The sequence below is a fragment of the Patagioenas fasciata genome, chromosome 35 (assembly GCF_037038585.1).
Source record: "Patagioenas fasciata isolate bPatFas1 chromosome 35, bPatFas1.hap1, whole genome shotgun sequence".
Classification (NCBI taxonomy): domain Eukaryota; kingdom Metazoa; phylum Chordata; class Aves; order Columbiformes; family Columbidae; genus Patagioenas; species Patagioenas fasciata.
This window is the reverse complement of record NC_092554.1, coordinates 2435779-2449482: the sequence shown is the minus strand read 5'-3', so window position 1 is coordinate 2449482 and position 13704 is coordinate 2435779. Positions and strand designations below refer to the sequence as shown.

General features: G+C 67.3%; 2 protein-coding genes across 2 annotated transcripts in view; one reads left to right on the top strand and one right to left on the bottom strand.

The window, feature by feature from the left end:
* LOC139826137 (TBC1 domain family member 17-like) overlaps positions 1-1581 on the top strand; it is a 45788-nt gene extending 44207 nt beyond the window's left edge. The window contains 3 exon segments of the mRNA XM_071801098.1: positions 494-529; positions 531-593; positions 769-1581. Coding sequence (XP_071657199.1) covers positions 494-529; positions 531-593; positions 769-1068 — 399 coding nt within the window. The 3' untranslated portion in view covers positions 1069-1581.
* Positions 1582-3343: 1762 nt separating this feature from the next.
* The window catches only part of FUZ (fuzzy planar cell polarity protein), a 28791-nt gene continuing 18430 nt past the window's right edge, over positions 3344-13704 (bottom strand). Inside the window, 3 exon segments of the mRNA XM_071801092.1 lie at positions 3344-3729; positions 6971-7069; positions 10084-10148. Of these exon segments, the coding sequence (XP_071657193.1) occupies positions 3422-3729; positions 6971-7069; positions 10084-10148 (472 nt within the window). The 3' untranslated portion in view covers positions 3344-3421.

Genomic DNA, 13704 nt, shown 5'->3' with positions numbered 1-13704 from the left:
GACCCCGGTGACCCCAAAACTGACCCCAAACTGACCCCAGGGACCCCAAACTGAGCCCCGGGACCCCAAACTGACCCCAAACTGAGCCCTGGGACCCCAAAACTGACCCCAAACTGACCCCCAAAAATGACCCCAAAGTGACCCCTGGGACCCCAAATTGACCCCAACTGACCCCAAACTGACCCCAAAGTGACCCCAGGGACCCCAAACTGACCCCAAACTGACCCCCAAAAATGACCCCAAACTGACCCCAACTGACCCCAAAGTGACCCCTGGGACCCCAAACTGAGCCCTGGGACCCCAAAACTGACCCCAAACTGACCCCCAAAAATGACCCCAAAGTGACCCCTGGGACCCCAAACTGACCCCTGGGACCCCAAATTGATCCCAAAGTGACCCCTGGGACCCCAAAACTGACCCCTGGGACCCCAAACTGACCCCTGGGACCCCCAACTGACCCCCGGGACCCCCCCCGACCCCCATGTCCCCCCAGGACCTTCCCCCGGCGCTGCGGGAGCTGCTGGGACTGGGGGAGCCCCCCCCGTGCCCCCCCCCGGACGCCGGGGTCCCCCCCACGGAACCTTAACGGGGGGGTTGGGGACGCCTGGGTCCCCTCGAGGGGTCCCCCCCAGACCCCCCGGATGCCTGGGTCCCCTCGAGGGGTCCCCCCCAGACCCCCCGGACGCCTGGGTCCCCTCGAGGGGTCCCCCCCGGATCCCGGACGCCTGGGTCCCCCCCAGACCCCCCGGACGCCTGGGTCCCCTCGAGGGGTCCCCCCCGGATCCCGGACGCCTGGGTCCCCTTGAGGGGTCCCCCCAGACCCCCCGGACGCCTGGGTCCCCTCGAGGGGTCCCCCCAGACCCCCGGACGCCTGGGTCCCCTCGAGGGGTCCCCCCAGACCCCCCGGACGCCTGGGTCCCCTCGAGGGGTCCCCCCCAGACCCCCCGGACGCCTGGGTCCCCCCGCCCCCCCCCCCCCCACTGCAAAATAAAGATGTTTTTGCTCATGTGGGGATGGAACCAGCAAAGAGACCCTAAAACCAGTTTAAACCAGTACAAACCAGTATAAACCAATACAAACCAGTATAAACCAGTACAAATTAGTACAAACCAGTATAGAGACCCTGAAACCAGTATAGACCAGTACAGGCCAGTACAAACCAGTACAGAGAGCCCAAAAGCAGTAGAAACCAGTACAGACCAGAATAGAGACCCTGAAACCAGTATAAACCAGTACAGACCAGTATAAACCACTACAGAGACCCTGAAACCAGTATAAACCAGTATAGAGACCCTGAAACCAGTACAAACCAGTACAGAGAGCCCGAAAACAGTAGGAACCAGAATAAACCAGTACAGACCAGTATAGAGACCTGAAACCAGTACAAACCAGTATAGAGACCCTGGAACAAGTACAAACCAGTACAAACCAGTACAAACCAGTATAGAGACCCTGAAACCAGTACAAACCAGTATAAACGAGTACGGCCCAGTACAAACCAGTACAGAGAGTGTAAAACCAGTATAAACCAGTACGAACCAATATAAACCAGTACAAGCCAGTCTGAACCAGTGCAAACCAATATAAACCAGTACAGACCAGTACAAACCAATATAAACCAGTACAAACCGGTACAAACCAGTACAGGCTATGAAACCGGGAGGGGGGGCGTGGTCTGGGCGCGGGGGCGGGGCCTGGAGGGCTCATTCAGCCTCACATTGGCAATTTGGGGGCGGGGCCTTGGGAAGTGGGCGGGGCCCGGACAAGGGGCGGGGCGGTTCAATGGGTCCTGGGGGTATCAATGGGTCCCGGGGGGGTTCAATGGGTCCTGGGGGGTATCAATGGGTCCTGGGGGTATCAATGGGTCCGGGGGGTATCAATGGGTCCCGGGGGGGTATCAATGGGTCCTGGGGATATCAATGGGTCCTGGGGGTATCAATGGGTCCCGGGGGGGTTCAATGGGTCCCTGGGGGTATCAATGGGTCCTGGGGGTATCAATGGGTCCTGGGGATATCAATGGGTCCTGGGGGTATCAATGGGTCCCGGGGGGGTTCAATGGGTCCTGGGGGTATCAATGGGTCCCGGGGGGTATCAATGGGTCCCGGGGGTATCAATGGGTCCTGGGGGTATCAATGGGTCCCGGGGGGGTTCAATGGGTCCCCGGGGGTATCAATGGGTCCCGGGGGGGTCAGGTTGGTATCAATGGGTCCCGGGGGGGTCAGTGGGTATCAATGGGTCCCAGGGGGTATCAATGGGTCCTGGGGGGTCAGGTTGGTATCAATGGGTCCCGGGGGGTATCAATGGGTCCCGGGGGGGTCAGGTTGGTATCAATGGGTCCCGGGGGGTATCAATGGGTCCCGGGGGGGTCAGTGGGTATCAATGGGTCCCGGGGGGTATCAATGGGTCCTGGGGGTATCAATGGGTCCCGGGGGGTATCAATGGGTCCCGGGGGGGCCAGGTTGGTATCAATGGGTCCCGGGGGGTATCAATGGGTCCCGGGGGGGCCAGGTTGGTATCAATGGGTCCCGGGGGGTATCAATGGGTCCCGGGGGGGTCAGGTTGGTATCAATGGGTCCTGGGGGTATCAATGGGTCTTGGGGGGGTCCAATGGGTCCCTGGGGGTATCAATGGGTCCCAGGGGTATCAATGGGTCCTGGGGGGGTCCAATGGGTCCCTGGGGGTATCAATGGGTCCCAGGGGTATCAATGGGTCCTGGGGGGGTTCAATGGGTCCCGGGGGGAAACAGTGGGTATCAATGGGTCCCGGGGAGTACCAATGGGTCCTGGATGTTCAAGGGGTCCCGGGGGGTCTCAGTGGGTCCCGGGGGGTCTCAGTGGGTCCAGTTGGTCTCAGTGGGTCCCAGGGGGTCTCAGTGTGTCCTGGGTGGGGGGGGTCAGTGGGTCCCGGGGGGGTCTCAGTGGGTCCCGTTGGTCTCAATGGGTCCCGGGGGGTCTCAGTGGGTCCAGTTGGTCTCAGTGTGTCCCAGGGGGTCTCAGTGTGTCCTGGGTGGGGGGGGTCAGTGGGTCCCGGGGGGTCTCAGTGTGTCCCAGGGGGGCTCAGTGGGTCCTGTTGGTCTCAGTGGGTCCTGGGGGGGTCTCAGTGGGTCCCGTTGGTCTCAATGGGTCCCGGGGGGGTCTCAGTGGGTCCCAGTGGGTCCCGTTGCTCTCAGTGTGTCCCAGGGGGTCTCAGTGGGTCCCAACGGGTCCCAGGGGGTCTCAGCGGGTCCCGGGGGGGTCCCAGCGGGTCCCGTTGTTCTCAGCGGGTCCCGGGGGGTCTCAGTGTGTCCCAGGGGGGGTCAGTGGGTCTCAGTGGGTCCTGTTGCTCTCATCGGGTCCCAGGGGGTCCCAGCGGGTCCCGTTGCTCTCAGTGGGTCCCGGGGGGTCCCAGCGGGTCCCGTCGCTCTCAGTGCGTCCCGGGGGTCTCATCGGGTCCCGGGGGGGCCGAGCGCCCCCAGCGCCCCCCGCGCCAGCCCGCGCAGGGCGCCCCGCGGTGGCCGCGGCGGCAGCAGCAGCAGCAGCAGCAGCTCCGGGAGCGGCAGCAGCAGCGCCGAGTGCGACGCCAGCGACAGCGACACCAGCGACGGGGACACCGGCGACACCGGGGACGGCGGGGACGGCGGGGACAGCGGGGACGGCGGGGACGGCGGGGACGGCGGGGACGGCGGGGACGGCGGGGACAGCGGGGACACCGCAGCGGGGGCGGGCGCGGGGGGCGCGGGGGGCGCGGCACCTGCGGCCCCGGACCCCAAATCAGCCCCCCCGGAAGCCCCAGAAGACCCCGGAACCCCCAGAAGCCCCCAGGACCCCCTGGATCCCCCAGACCCCAGAGACCCAGATCAGCCCCCCCAGAACCCCCTGGACCCCCAAATCAGCCCCCTCGGAACCCCCAGAACCCCCCATGACCTCCCAGACCCCCTAGAACCCCCTGGACCCCCAAATCAACCCCTCTGGAACCCCCAGAACCCCCCGGACCCCAAACCGGCCCCCCCAGAACCCCCATAAGCTCCCAGGACCCCCTGGACTCCCCAGACCCCAAAGACCAAGATCAGCCCCCCCCGGACCCCCAAATCAGCCTCCCCAGGACCCCCAGAAGCCCCCAGGACCCCCTGGACCCCCCAGATCCCAGAGACCCAGATCAGCCCCCCCAGAACCCCCTGGACCCCCAAATCAGCCCCCTCGGAACCCCCGGAACCCCCCATGACCTCCCAGACCCCCAACTCAGCCCCCCCGGAACCCCCAAAACCCCCCGGAACCCCCAGAAGCCCCCAGGACCCCCTGGATCCCCCAGACCCCAGAGACCCAGATCAGCCCCCCCAGAACCCCCTGGACCCCCAAATCAGCCCCCTCGGAACCCCCGGAACCCCCCATGACCTCCCAGACCCCCAAATCAAATCCCCCGGAACCCCCAGACCCCAAAGACCAAGATCAGCCCCCCCCGGACCCCCAAATCAGCCCCCCCAGAACCCCCAGGACCCCCAGGACCCCCTGGACCCCCCAGACCCCAGAGACCCAACTTAGCCCCCCAGAACCCCCCAGAACCCACCATGACCTCCCAGACCCCCAACTCAGCCCCCCCCGGACCCCCAAACCAGCCCCCCCAGAACCCCCCGGAATCCCCAGAACCCCCCATGACCTCCCAGACCCCCAAATCAGATCCCCCAGAACCCCCGAGACCCCCAAATCAACCCCTCTGGAACCCCCAGAACCCCCCGGACCCCAAACCGGCCCCCCCAGAACCCCCATAAGCTCCCAGGACCCCCTGGACCCCCCAGACCCCAAAGACCAAGATCAGCCCCCCCCGGACCCCCAAATCAGCCTCCCCAGGACCCCCAGAACCCCCCGGAACCCCCGAGACCCCCTGGACCCCCCAGACCCCAAAGACCCAGCTCAGCCCCCCCCAGACCCCCAACTCAGCCCCCCCAGATCCCCCCGGACCCCCCATAACCCCTCAGACCCCCAACTCAGCCCCCCCGACCCCTCTGACCCCCCCCGGGGAACCCCAAATATCCCCCAGCCCCCCAACCGCCCCCACACCCCCAGACCCCAAACTCCCCCCCATAGCCCCCCAGCCCCCCAAGTGACTCCCAACCCCCCCAGACCCCCCATAGCCCCCAAGCCCCCCAAGTGACTCCCAACACCCCCAGACCCCCCATAGCCCCCCAGCCCCCCAAGTGACTCCCAACCCCCCCACCCCAAACTCCCCCTCATAGCCCCCCCAGCCCCCCAAGTGACTCCCAACCCCCCCACCCCAAACTCCCCCCATAGCCCCCCAGCCCCCCCAGTGACTCCCAACCCCCCCACCCCAAACTGCCCCCATAGCCCCCCAGCCCCCCAAGTGACTCCCAACCCCCCCACCCCAAACTCCCCCTCATAGCCCCCCCAGCCCCCCAAGTGACTCCCAACCCCCCCACCCCAAACTCCCCCCATAGCCCCCCAGCCCCCCAAGTGACTCCCAACCCCCCCACCCCAAACTGCCCCCCATAGCCCCCAAGCCCCCCAAGTGACTCCCAACCCCCCCACCCCAAACTCCCCCCATAGCCCCCCAGCCCCCCAAGTGACTCCCAACCCCCCCACCCCAAACTCCCCCCATGGCCCCCCAGCCCCCCCAGTGACTCCCAACCCCCCCACCCCAAACTGCCCCCATAGCCCCCCAGCCCCCCAAGTGACTCCCAACCCCCCCACCCCAAACTCCCCCTCATAGCCCCCCCAGCCCCCCAAGTGACTCCCAACCCCCCCACCCCAAACTCCCCCCATAGCCCCCCAGCCCCCCAAGTGACTCCCAACCCCCCCACCCCAAACTGCCCCCCATAGCCCCCCCAGCCCCCCAAGTGACTCCCAACCCCCCCACCCCAAACTGCCCCCCATAGCCCCCAAGCCCCCCAAGTGACTCCCAACCCCCCCACCCCAAACTCCCCCCATAGCCCCCCAGCCCCCCAAGGGACTCCCAACCCCCCCACCCCAAACTTCCCCCATAGCCCCCCAGCCCCCCAAGGGACTCCCAACCCCCCAGACCCCCATAGTCCCCCAGCCCCCTAAGTGACTCCCAACCCCCCCACCCCAAACTTCCCCCATAGCCCCCCAGCCCCCCACGTGACTCCCAACACCCCCAGACCCCCCATAGCCCCCCAGCCCCCCAAGTGACTCCCAACCCCCCCACCCCAAACTCCCCCCATAGCCCCCCAGCCCCCCAAGGGACTCCCAACCCCCCCACCCCAAACACCCCCATAGCCCCCCAGCCCCCCAAGTGACTCCCAACCCCCCCACCCCAAACTCCCCCCATAGCCCCCCAGCCCCCCAAGTGACTCCCAACCCCCCCACCCCAAATTCCCCCCCATAGCCCCCCAGCCCCACAAGTGACTCCCAACCCCCCCACCCCAAACTGCCCCCCATAGCCCCCCAGCCCCCCAAGTGACTCCCAACCCCCCCAGACCCCCATAGCCCCCCCAGCCCCCCAAGTGACTCCCAACCCCCCCACCCCAAACTCCCCCCATGGCCCCCCAGCCCCCCAAGTGACTCCCAACCCCCCCACCCCAAACTCCCCCCATAGCCCCCCAGCCCCCCAAGTGACTCCCAACCCCCCCACCCCAAACTCCCCCCATGGCCCCCCAGCCCCCCAAGTGACTCCCAACCCCCCCACCCCAAACTCCCCCCCATAACCCCCCAGCCCCCCAAGTGACTCCCAAGCCCCCAGACCCCCATAGCCCCCCAGCCCCCCAAGTGACTCCCAACCCCCCCAGACCCCCATGGCCCCCCAGCCCCCCAAGTGACTCCCAACCCCCCCAGACCCCCATGGCCCCCCAGCCCCCCAAGTGACTCCCAAGCCCCCAGACCCCCATGGCCCCCCAGCCCCCCAAGTGACTCCCAACCCCCCCAGACCCCCATAGCCCCCCAGCCCCCCAAGTGACTCCCAACCCCCCCAGCCCCCCATGGCCCCCCCAGCCCCCCAAGTGCCTCCCGCCCCCCCCGCTCACCGGGGCCCCCCCCCTCGTCCAGGGGGCAGAAGTGGGGGCTCAGCAGCTCCAGCAGGTGCCCCAGGGCAGCCCCACAGCGCTGGGGGGGCAGAACCCGGCCTGGGGGGCACGGGGGGTCAGGGGGCAATGGGGGGCAATGGGGGGTTCGGGGGGGTTGGGGGGCAATGGGGGGTTTGGGGGTTTGGGGGGGTTGGGGGTTTGGGAGGCAATGGGGGGCATGGGGGGTCAGGGGGGTTTGGGGGGCAATGGGGAGTTTGGGGGACAATGGGGAGTTTGGGGGTTTGGGGGGGTTGGGGGGCAATGGGGGTTTGGGGGTCAGGGGGGTTTGGGGATTCAGGGGGTTTGGGGGGCAATGAGGGGTTTGTGGGGCAATGGGGGTTTGGGGGGGTTGGGGGGCAATGTGGGGTTTGGGGGGGTTGGGGGGCAATGGGGGGTTTGGGGGGCAATGGGGAGTTTGGGGGTTTGGGGGGGTTGGGGGTTTGGGAGGCAATGGGGGGCATGGGGGGTCAGGGGGGTTTGGGGGTTCAGGGGGTTTGGGGGACAATGGGGAGTTTGGGGGGCAATGGGGGTTTGGGGGGGTTGGGGGGCAATGGGATTTGGGGGGCAATGGGGAGTTTGTGGGTTCGGGGGGGTTGGAGGCAATGGGGGGTTTGGGGGTTCAGGGTGGTTTGGGGGGCAATGGGGGGTTTGGGGGCAATGGGGGACATGGGGGGTCAGGGGGTTTTGGGAGTTCAGGGGGGTTTGGGGGTTCAGGGGGGCTTAGGGGGTCAGGGGGGTTTGGGGGGCAATGGGGAGTTTGGGGGTCAGGGGGGGTTGGGGGTTTGGGGGGCAATGGGGGCTTTGGGGGGCAATGGGGGCTTTGGGGGGTCAGGGTGGTTTGGGGGGCAATGGGGGTTTGGGGGGGTTGGGGGGCAATGGAGGGTTTGGGGGGCAATGGGGGGTTTGGGGGTCGGGGGGGTTGGGGGTTTGGGGGGCAATGGGGGGTTTGGGGGTCAAGGGGGGTTTGGGGGGTCAGGGGGGCTTGGGGGGCAATGGGGGCTTTGGGGGGTCAGGGGGATTTGGGGGGCACTGGGGGGATCAGAGGGGTTGGGGGGCAATGGGGAGTTTGGGGGTTTGGGGGGGTGAGGGGCAATGGGGGTTTGGGGGTTCGGGGGGGTTGGGGGGCAATGGGGGTTTGGGGGGGTTGGGGGGCAATGGGGGGCTTGGGGGGCAATGGGGGGCACGGGGGTTCAGGGGGGTTTGGGAGGCAATGGGGGGTTGGGGGTTCGGGAGGCAATGGGGGGCATGGGGGGTCAGGGGGGTTTGGGGGTTCAGGGGGTTTGGGGGACAATGGGGGGGTTTGGGGGTTTGGGGGGGTTGAGGGGCAATGGGGGTTTGGGGGTCAGGGGGGTTTGGGGGTTCAGGGGGTTTGGGGGGCAATGGGGGGTTTGTGGGGCAATGGGGGTTTGGGGATCAGGGGGGTTTGGGGGTTCAGGGGGTTTGGGGGACAATGAGGGGTTTGTGGGGCACTCGGGGTTTGGGGGGGTTGGGGGGCAATGTGGGGTTTGGGGGGGTTGGGGGGCAATGGGGGGTTTGGGGGGCAATGGGGGGCACGGGGGTTCGGAGGGGTTTGGGGGGTCAGGGGGGTTTGGGGGGCAATGGGGGGCATGGGGGTTCAGGGGGGTTTGGGGGTTCAGGGGGGTTTGGGGGGCAATGGGGAGTTTGGGGGTTTGGGGGGGTTGGGGGTTTGGGAGGCAATGGGGGGCATGGGGGGTCAGGGGGGTTTGGGGGTTCAGGGGGTTTGGGGGACAATGGGGAGTTTGGGGGGCAATGGGGGTTTGGGGGGGTTGGGGGGCAATGGGATTTGGGGGGCAATGGGGAGTTTGTGGGTTCGGGGGGGTTGGAGGCAATGGGGGGTTTGGGGGTTCAGGGTGGTTTGGGGGGCAATGGGGGGTTTGGGGGCAATGGGGGACATGGGGGGTCAGGGGGTTTTGGGAGTTCAGGGGGGTTTGGGGGTTCAGGGGGGCTTAGGGGGTCAGGGGGGTTTGGGGGGCAATGGGGAGTTTGGGGGTCAGGGGGGGTTGGGGGTTTGGGGGGCAATGGGGGCTTTGGGGGGCAATGGGGGCTTTGGGGGGTCAGGGTGGTTTGGGGGGCAATGGGGGTTTGGGGGGGTTGGGGGGCAATGGAGGGTTTGGGGGGCAATGGGGGGTTTGGGGGTCGGGGGGGTTGGGGGTTTGGGGGGCAATGGGGGGTTTGGGGGTCAAGGGGGGTTTGGGGGGTCAGGGGGGCTTGGGGGGCAATGGGGGCTTTGGGGGGTCAGGGGGATTTGGGGGGCACTGGGGGGATCAGAGGGGTTGGGGGGCAATGGGGAGTTTGGGGGTTTGGGGGGGTGAGGGGCAATGGGGGTTTGGGGGTTCGGGGGGGTTGGGGGGCAATGGGGGGGTTTGGGGGTCAAGGGGGATTTGGGGGGTCAGGGGGGCTTGGGGGGCAATGGGGAGTTTGGAGGTCAAGGGGGCTTGGTTTGGGGGTTCAGGGGGTTTGGGGGTCAGGGGGGTATGGGGGGCATTGGGGGGTCAGGGGGGGTTGGGGGGCAATGGGGGGGTTTGAGGGTTTGGGGGGTTGGGGGGCAATGGGGGTTTGGGGGTTCGGGGGGTTTGGGGGGTCAGGGGGTCTTGGGGGGCAATGGGGAGTTTGGGGGTCAGGGGGGGTTGGGGGTTTGGGGGGCAATGGGGGCTTTGGGGGGTCAGGGGGATTTGGGGGGCACTGGGGGGGTCAGAGGGGTTGGGGGGGCAATGGGGAGTTTGGGGGTTTGGGGGGGTGAGGGGCAATGGGGGTTTGGGGGTTCGGGGGGGTTGGGGGAAATGGGGGATTTGGGGGGCAATGGGAGGTTTGGGGGTTCAGGGGGTTTGGGGGGCAATGGGGGGGTCAGGGGGGCTTGGGGGGCAATGAAGGGTTGGGGGGGTTTGGGGGGCAATGGGTGGTTTGGGGGTTCCGGGAGGTTTGGGGGGTCAGGGGGGCAATGGGTGGTTTTGGGGGGCAATGAGGAGTTTGGGGGGCAATGGGGGTTTGGGGGTTCGGGGGGGCAATGGGGGGTTTTGGGGTTCGGGGGTTTTGGGGTTCGGGGGGGTCCGTACCCTGCGCCCCCCCCGGGCCGAGGCCGCTCTGGGTCCAGCGTTGCTGGCGGTGGATGAGCAGGTACCTGGAACCCCAAAAATGGGCACCCCAAAAATGGGCACCCCCAAATGGGCACCCCCCAACTGGGCACCGCCCCAACTGGGCACCCCAAATTGGGCACCCCAAAAATGGGCACCCCCAAAAATGGGCACCCCCAACTGGGCACCCCCCCCAACTGGGCATCCCAAATTGGGCACCCCAAAAATGGGCACCCCAAAAATGAACACCCCCAAATGTGCACCCCCATCCTGTGTGCCCCCATCCTGTGCGCCCCCATCCTGTGCACCCCCAAACTTGTGCACCCCCCAACTGGGCACCCCCCCAAACTTGTGCACCCCCAAATGTGCACCCCCCCCAAATGTGCACCCCCATCCTGTGCACCCCCAAATGTGCACCCCCAAATGTGCACCCCCATCCTGTGCACCCCCAAACTTGTGCACCCCCAAATGTGCACCCCCATCCTGTGCACCCCCAAACTTGTGCACCCCCAAACTTGTGCACCCCCATCCTGTGCACCCCCCAACTGGGCACCCCCCAAACTTGTGCACCCCCAAATGTGCACCCCCAAACTTGTGCACCCCCAAATTGGGCACCCCCCAACTGGGCACCCCCCAAACTTGTGCACCCCCAAATGTGCACCCCCATCCTGTGCACCCCCAAATTGGGCACCCCCCCAAACTTGTGCACCCCCCAAATGTGCACCCCCATCCTGTGCACCCCCAAATTGGGCACCCCCCCAAACTTGTGCACCCCCCAAATGTGCACCCCCATCCTGTGCACCCCCAAATTGGGCACCCCCCAAACTTGTGCACCCCCCAAATGTGCACCCCCATCCTGTGCACCCCCAAATTGGGCACCCCCCCAAACTTGTGCACCCCCCAAATGTGCACCCCCATCCTGTGCACCCCCAAACTTGTGCACCCCCCAAATGGGCACCCCCATCCTGTGCACCCCCAAACTTGTGCACCCCCAAATTGGGCACCCCCCAACTGGGCACCCCCCATCCTGTGCACCCCCATCCTGTGCACCCCCAAACTTGTGCACCCCCAAACTTGTGCACCCCCAAATTGGGCACCCCCCCAACTGGGCACCCCCCTAAACTTGTGCACCCCCAAATGTGCACCCCCCCAAATGTGCACCCCCATCCTGTGCACCCCCAAATGTGCACCCCCAAACTTGTGCACCCCCAAATGTGCACCCCCATCCTGTGCGCCCCCATCCTGTGCGCCCCCAAACTTGTGCACCCCCAAATTGGGCACCCCCCAACTGGGCACCCCCCCAAACTTGTGCACCCCCAAATGTGCACCCCCCCAAATGTGCACCCCCATCCTGTGCAACCCCAAATGTGCACCCCCAAACTTGTGCACCCCCAAATGGGCACCCCCATCCTGTGCACCCCCAAATGTGCACCCCCAAACTTGTGCACCCCCAAATGGGCACCCCCATCCTGTGCACCCCCAAATTGGGCACCCCCCAACTGGGCACCCCCCAAACTTGTGCACCCCCAAATGTGCACCCCCCCCAAATGTGCACCCCCATCCTGTGCACCCCCAAATGTGCACCCCCAAACTTGTGCACCCCCAAATTGGGCACCCCCCAAATGGGCACCCCCATCCTGTGCACCCCCCAACTGGGCACCCCCAACCTTTCTGACCCACACAGGAGGTTCAGCCCCCCCATATTCCACCCCCCCCCCCATTTCAGCCCCCCCCAGATTCCCCCCCCCATCTCTACCCCCCCCATTTCACCGCCCCCAGATTTCAACCCCCCCATTTCAATCCCCCCTCATTTCACCCCCCAATTCAGCCCCCCCCCGATTTCAGCCCCCACATCCCCCCCATGTCCCCCCATTTGCCCCCAATGCCCCCCATACCCCCCATTTCCCCCCCATGTCCCCCCATGCCCCTCCACGTCCCCCCATGTCCCCCCATTTCCCCCCCATGGCCCCCATGTCCCCCCAATGCCCCCCCACGTCACCCCCCACGTCACCCCCCATGCCCCCCCATTTCCCCCCATGCCCCCCCACGTCCCCACATGTCCCCCCATTTCCCCGAATGCCCCCCCATGTCACCCCCCCATGCCCCCCCACGTTCCCCCATGTCCCATGTCACCCCCCATGTCCCCCCCTACATGTCCCCCCATTTCCCCCCCCATGCCCCCCCATTTCCCCCCCATGGCCCCCCACGCCCCCCATGTCCCCCCCCACATGTCCCCCCATTTCCCCCCCCATGCCCCCCCATTTCCCCCATCTCCCATTCCCCCCCCATGGCCCCCTACGCCCTCCATTTCCCCCCCCATGCCCCCCCATGTCCCCCCAATGCCCCCCCATGCACCTCCATGTCCCCCCCATGCCCCCCCATTGCCCCCCCATGTCTCCCCAATTCCCCCCCCATGTCCCCCCATATCCCACCATTTGCCCCCCATGACCCCCCATACCCCCCCATTCCCCGCCATGTCCCCCCATGCGCCCCCTTGCCCCCCCCCGCCCTCCACGACCCCCCATGTCCCCCCCACGCCCCCCGATGTCCCCCCCAATGCCCCCCCACGCCCCCCCATGTCACCCCCCATGTCCCCCCCATGCCCCCCCACGTTCCCCCATGTCCCAAGTCACCCCCCATGTCCCCCACATGTCCCCCCATTTCCCCCCCCATGCCCCCCCATTTCCCCCCCATGGCCCCCCACGCCCCCCATGTCCCCCCCCACATGCCCCCCCATTTCCCCCCCCATGGCCCCCTACACCCTCCATTCCCCCCCCATGCCCCCCCATGTCCCCCCATGCCCCCCCAATGCCCCCCCATGCACCTCCATGTCCCCCCCATGTCCCCCCCATGTCCCCCCCATTCCCCCCCCCGCTCCCCCAATTCCCCCATGACCCCCAATTCCCCCCCCATGTCCCCCCATATCCCACCATTTGCCCCCCATGACCCCCCATGTCACCCCCCATGCCCCCCCATACCCCCCCATTCCCCCCCCATGTCCCCCCATGCGCCCCCTTGCCCCCCCCCGCCCTCCACGCCCCCCCCATGTCCCCCCCATGCCCCCCGATGTCCCCCCCAATGCCCCCCCACGCCCCCCCATGTCCCCCCCATGTCCCCCCCATGCCCCCCGATGTCCCCCCCAATGCCCCCCCACGCCCCCCCATGTCCCCCCCAATGCCCCCCTTCGCCCTCCACGCCCCCCCCATGTCCCCCCCATTCCCCCCCATGCCCCCCCCCGCTCCCCCAATTCCCCCATGTCTCCCCAATTCCCCCCCCATGTCCCCCCATATCCCACCATTTGCCCCCCATGACCCCCCATGTCACCCCCCATGCCCCCCCATACCCCCCCATTCCCCCCCCATGTCCCCCCATGCGCCCCCTTGCCCCCCCCCGCCCTCCACGTCCCCCCATGCCCCCCGATGTCCCCCCAATGCCCCCCCAATGCCCCCCCACGCCCCCCCACGTCACCCCCCATGTCCCCCCCATGCCCCCCCACGTTCCCCCATGTCCCAAGTCACCCCCCATGTCCCCCACATGTCCCCCCATTTCCCCCCCCATGCCCCCCCATTTCCCCCATCTCCCATTCCCCCCCCATGGCCCCCT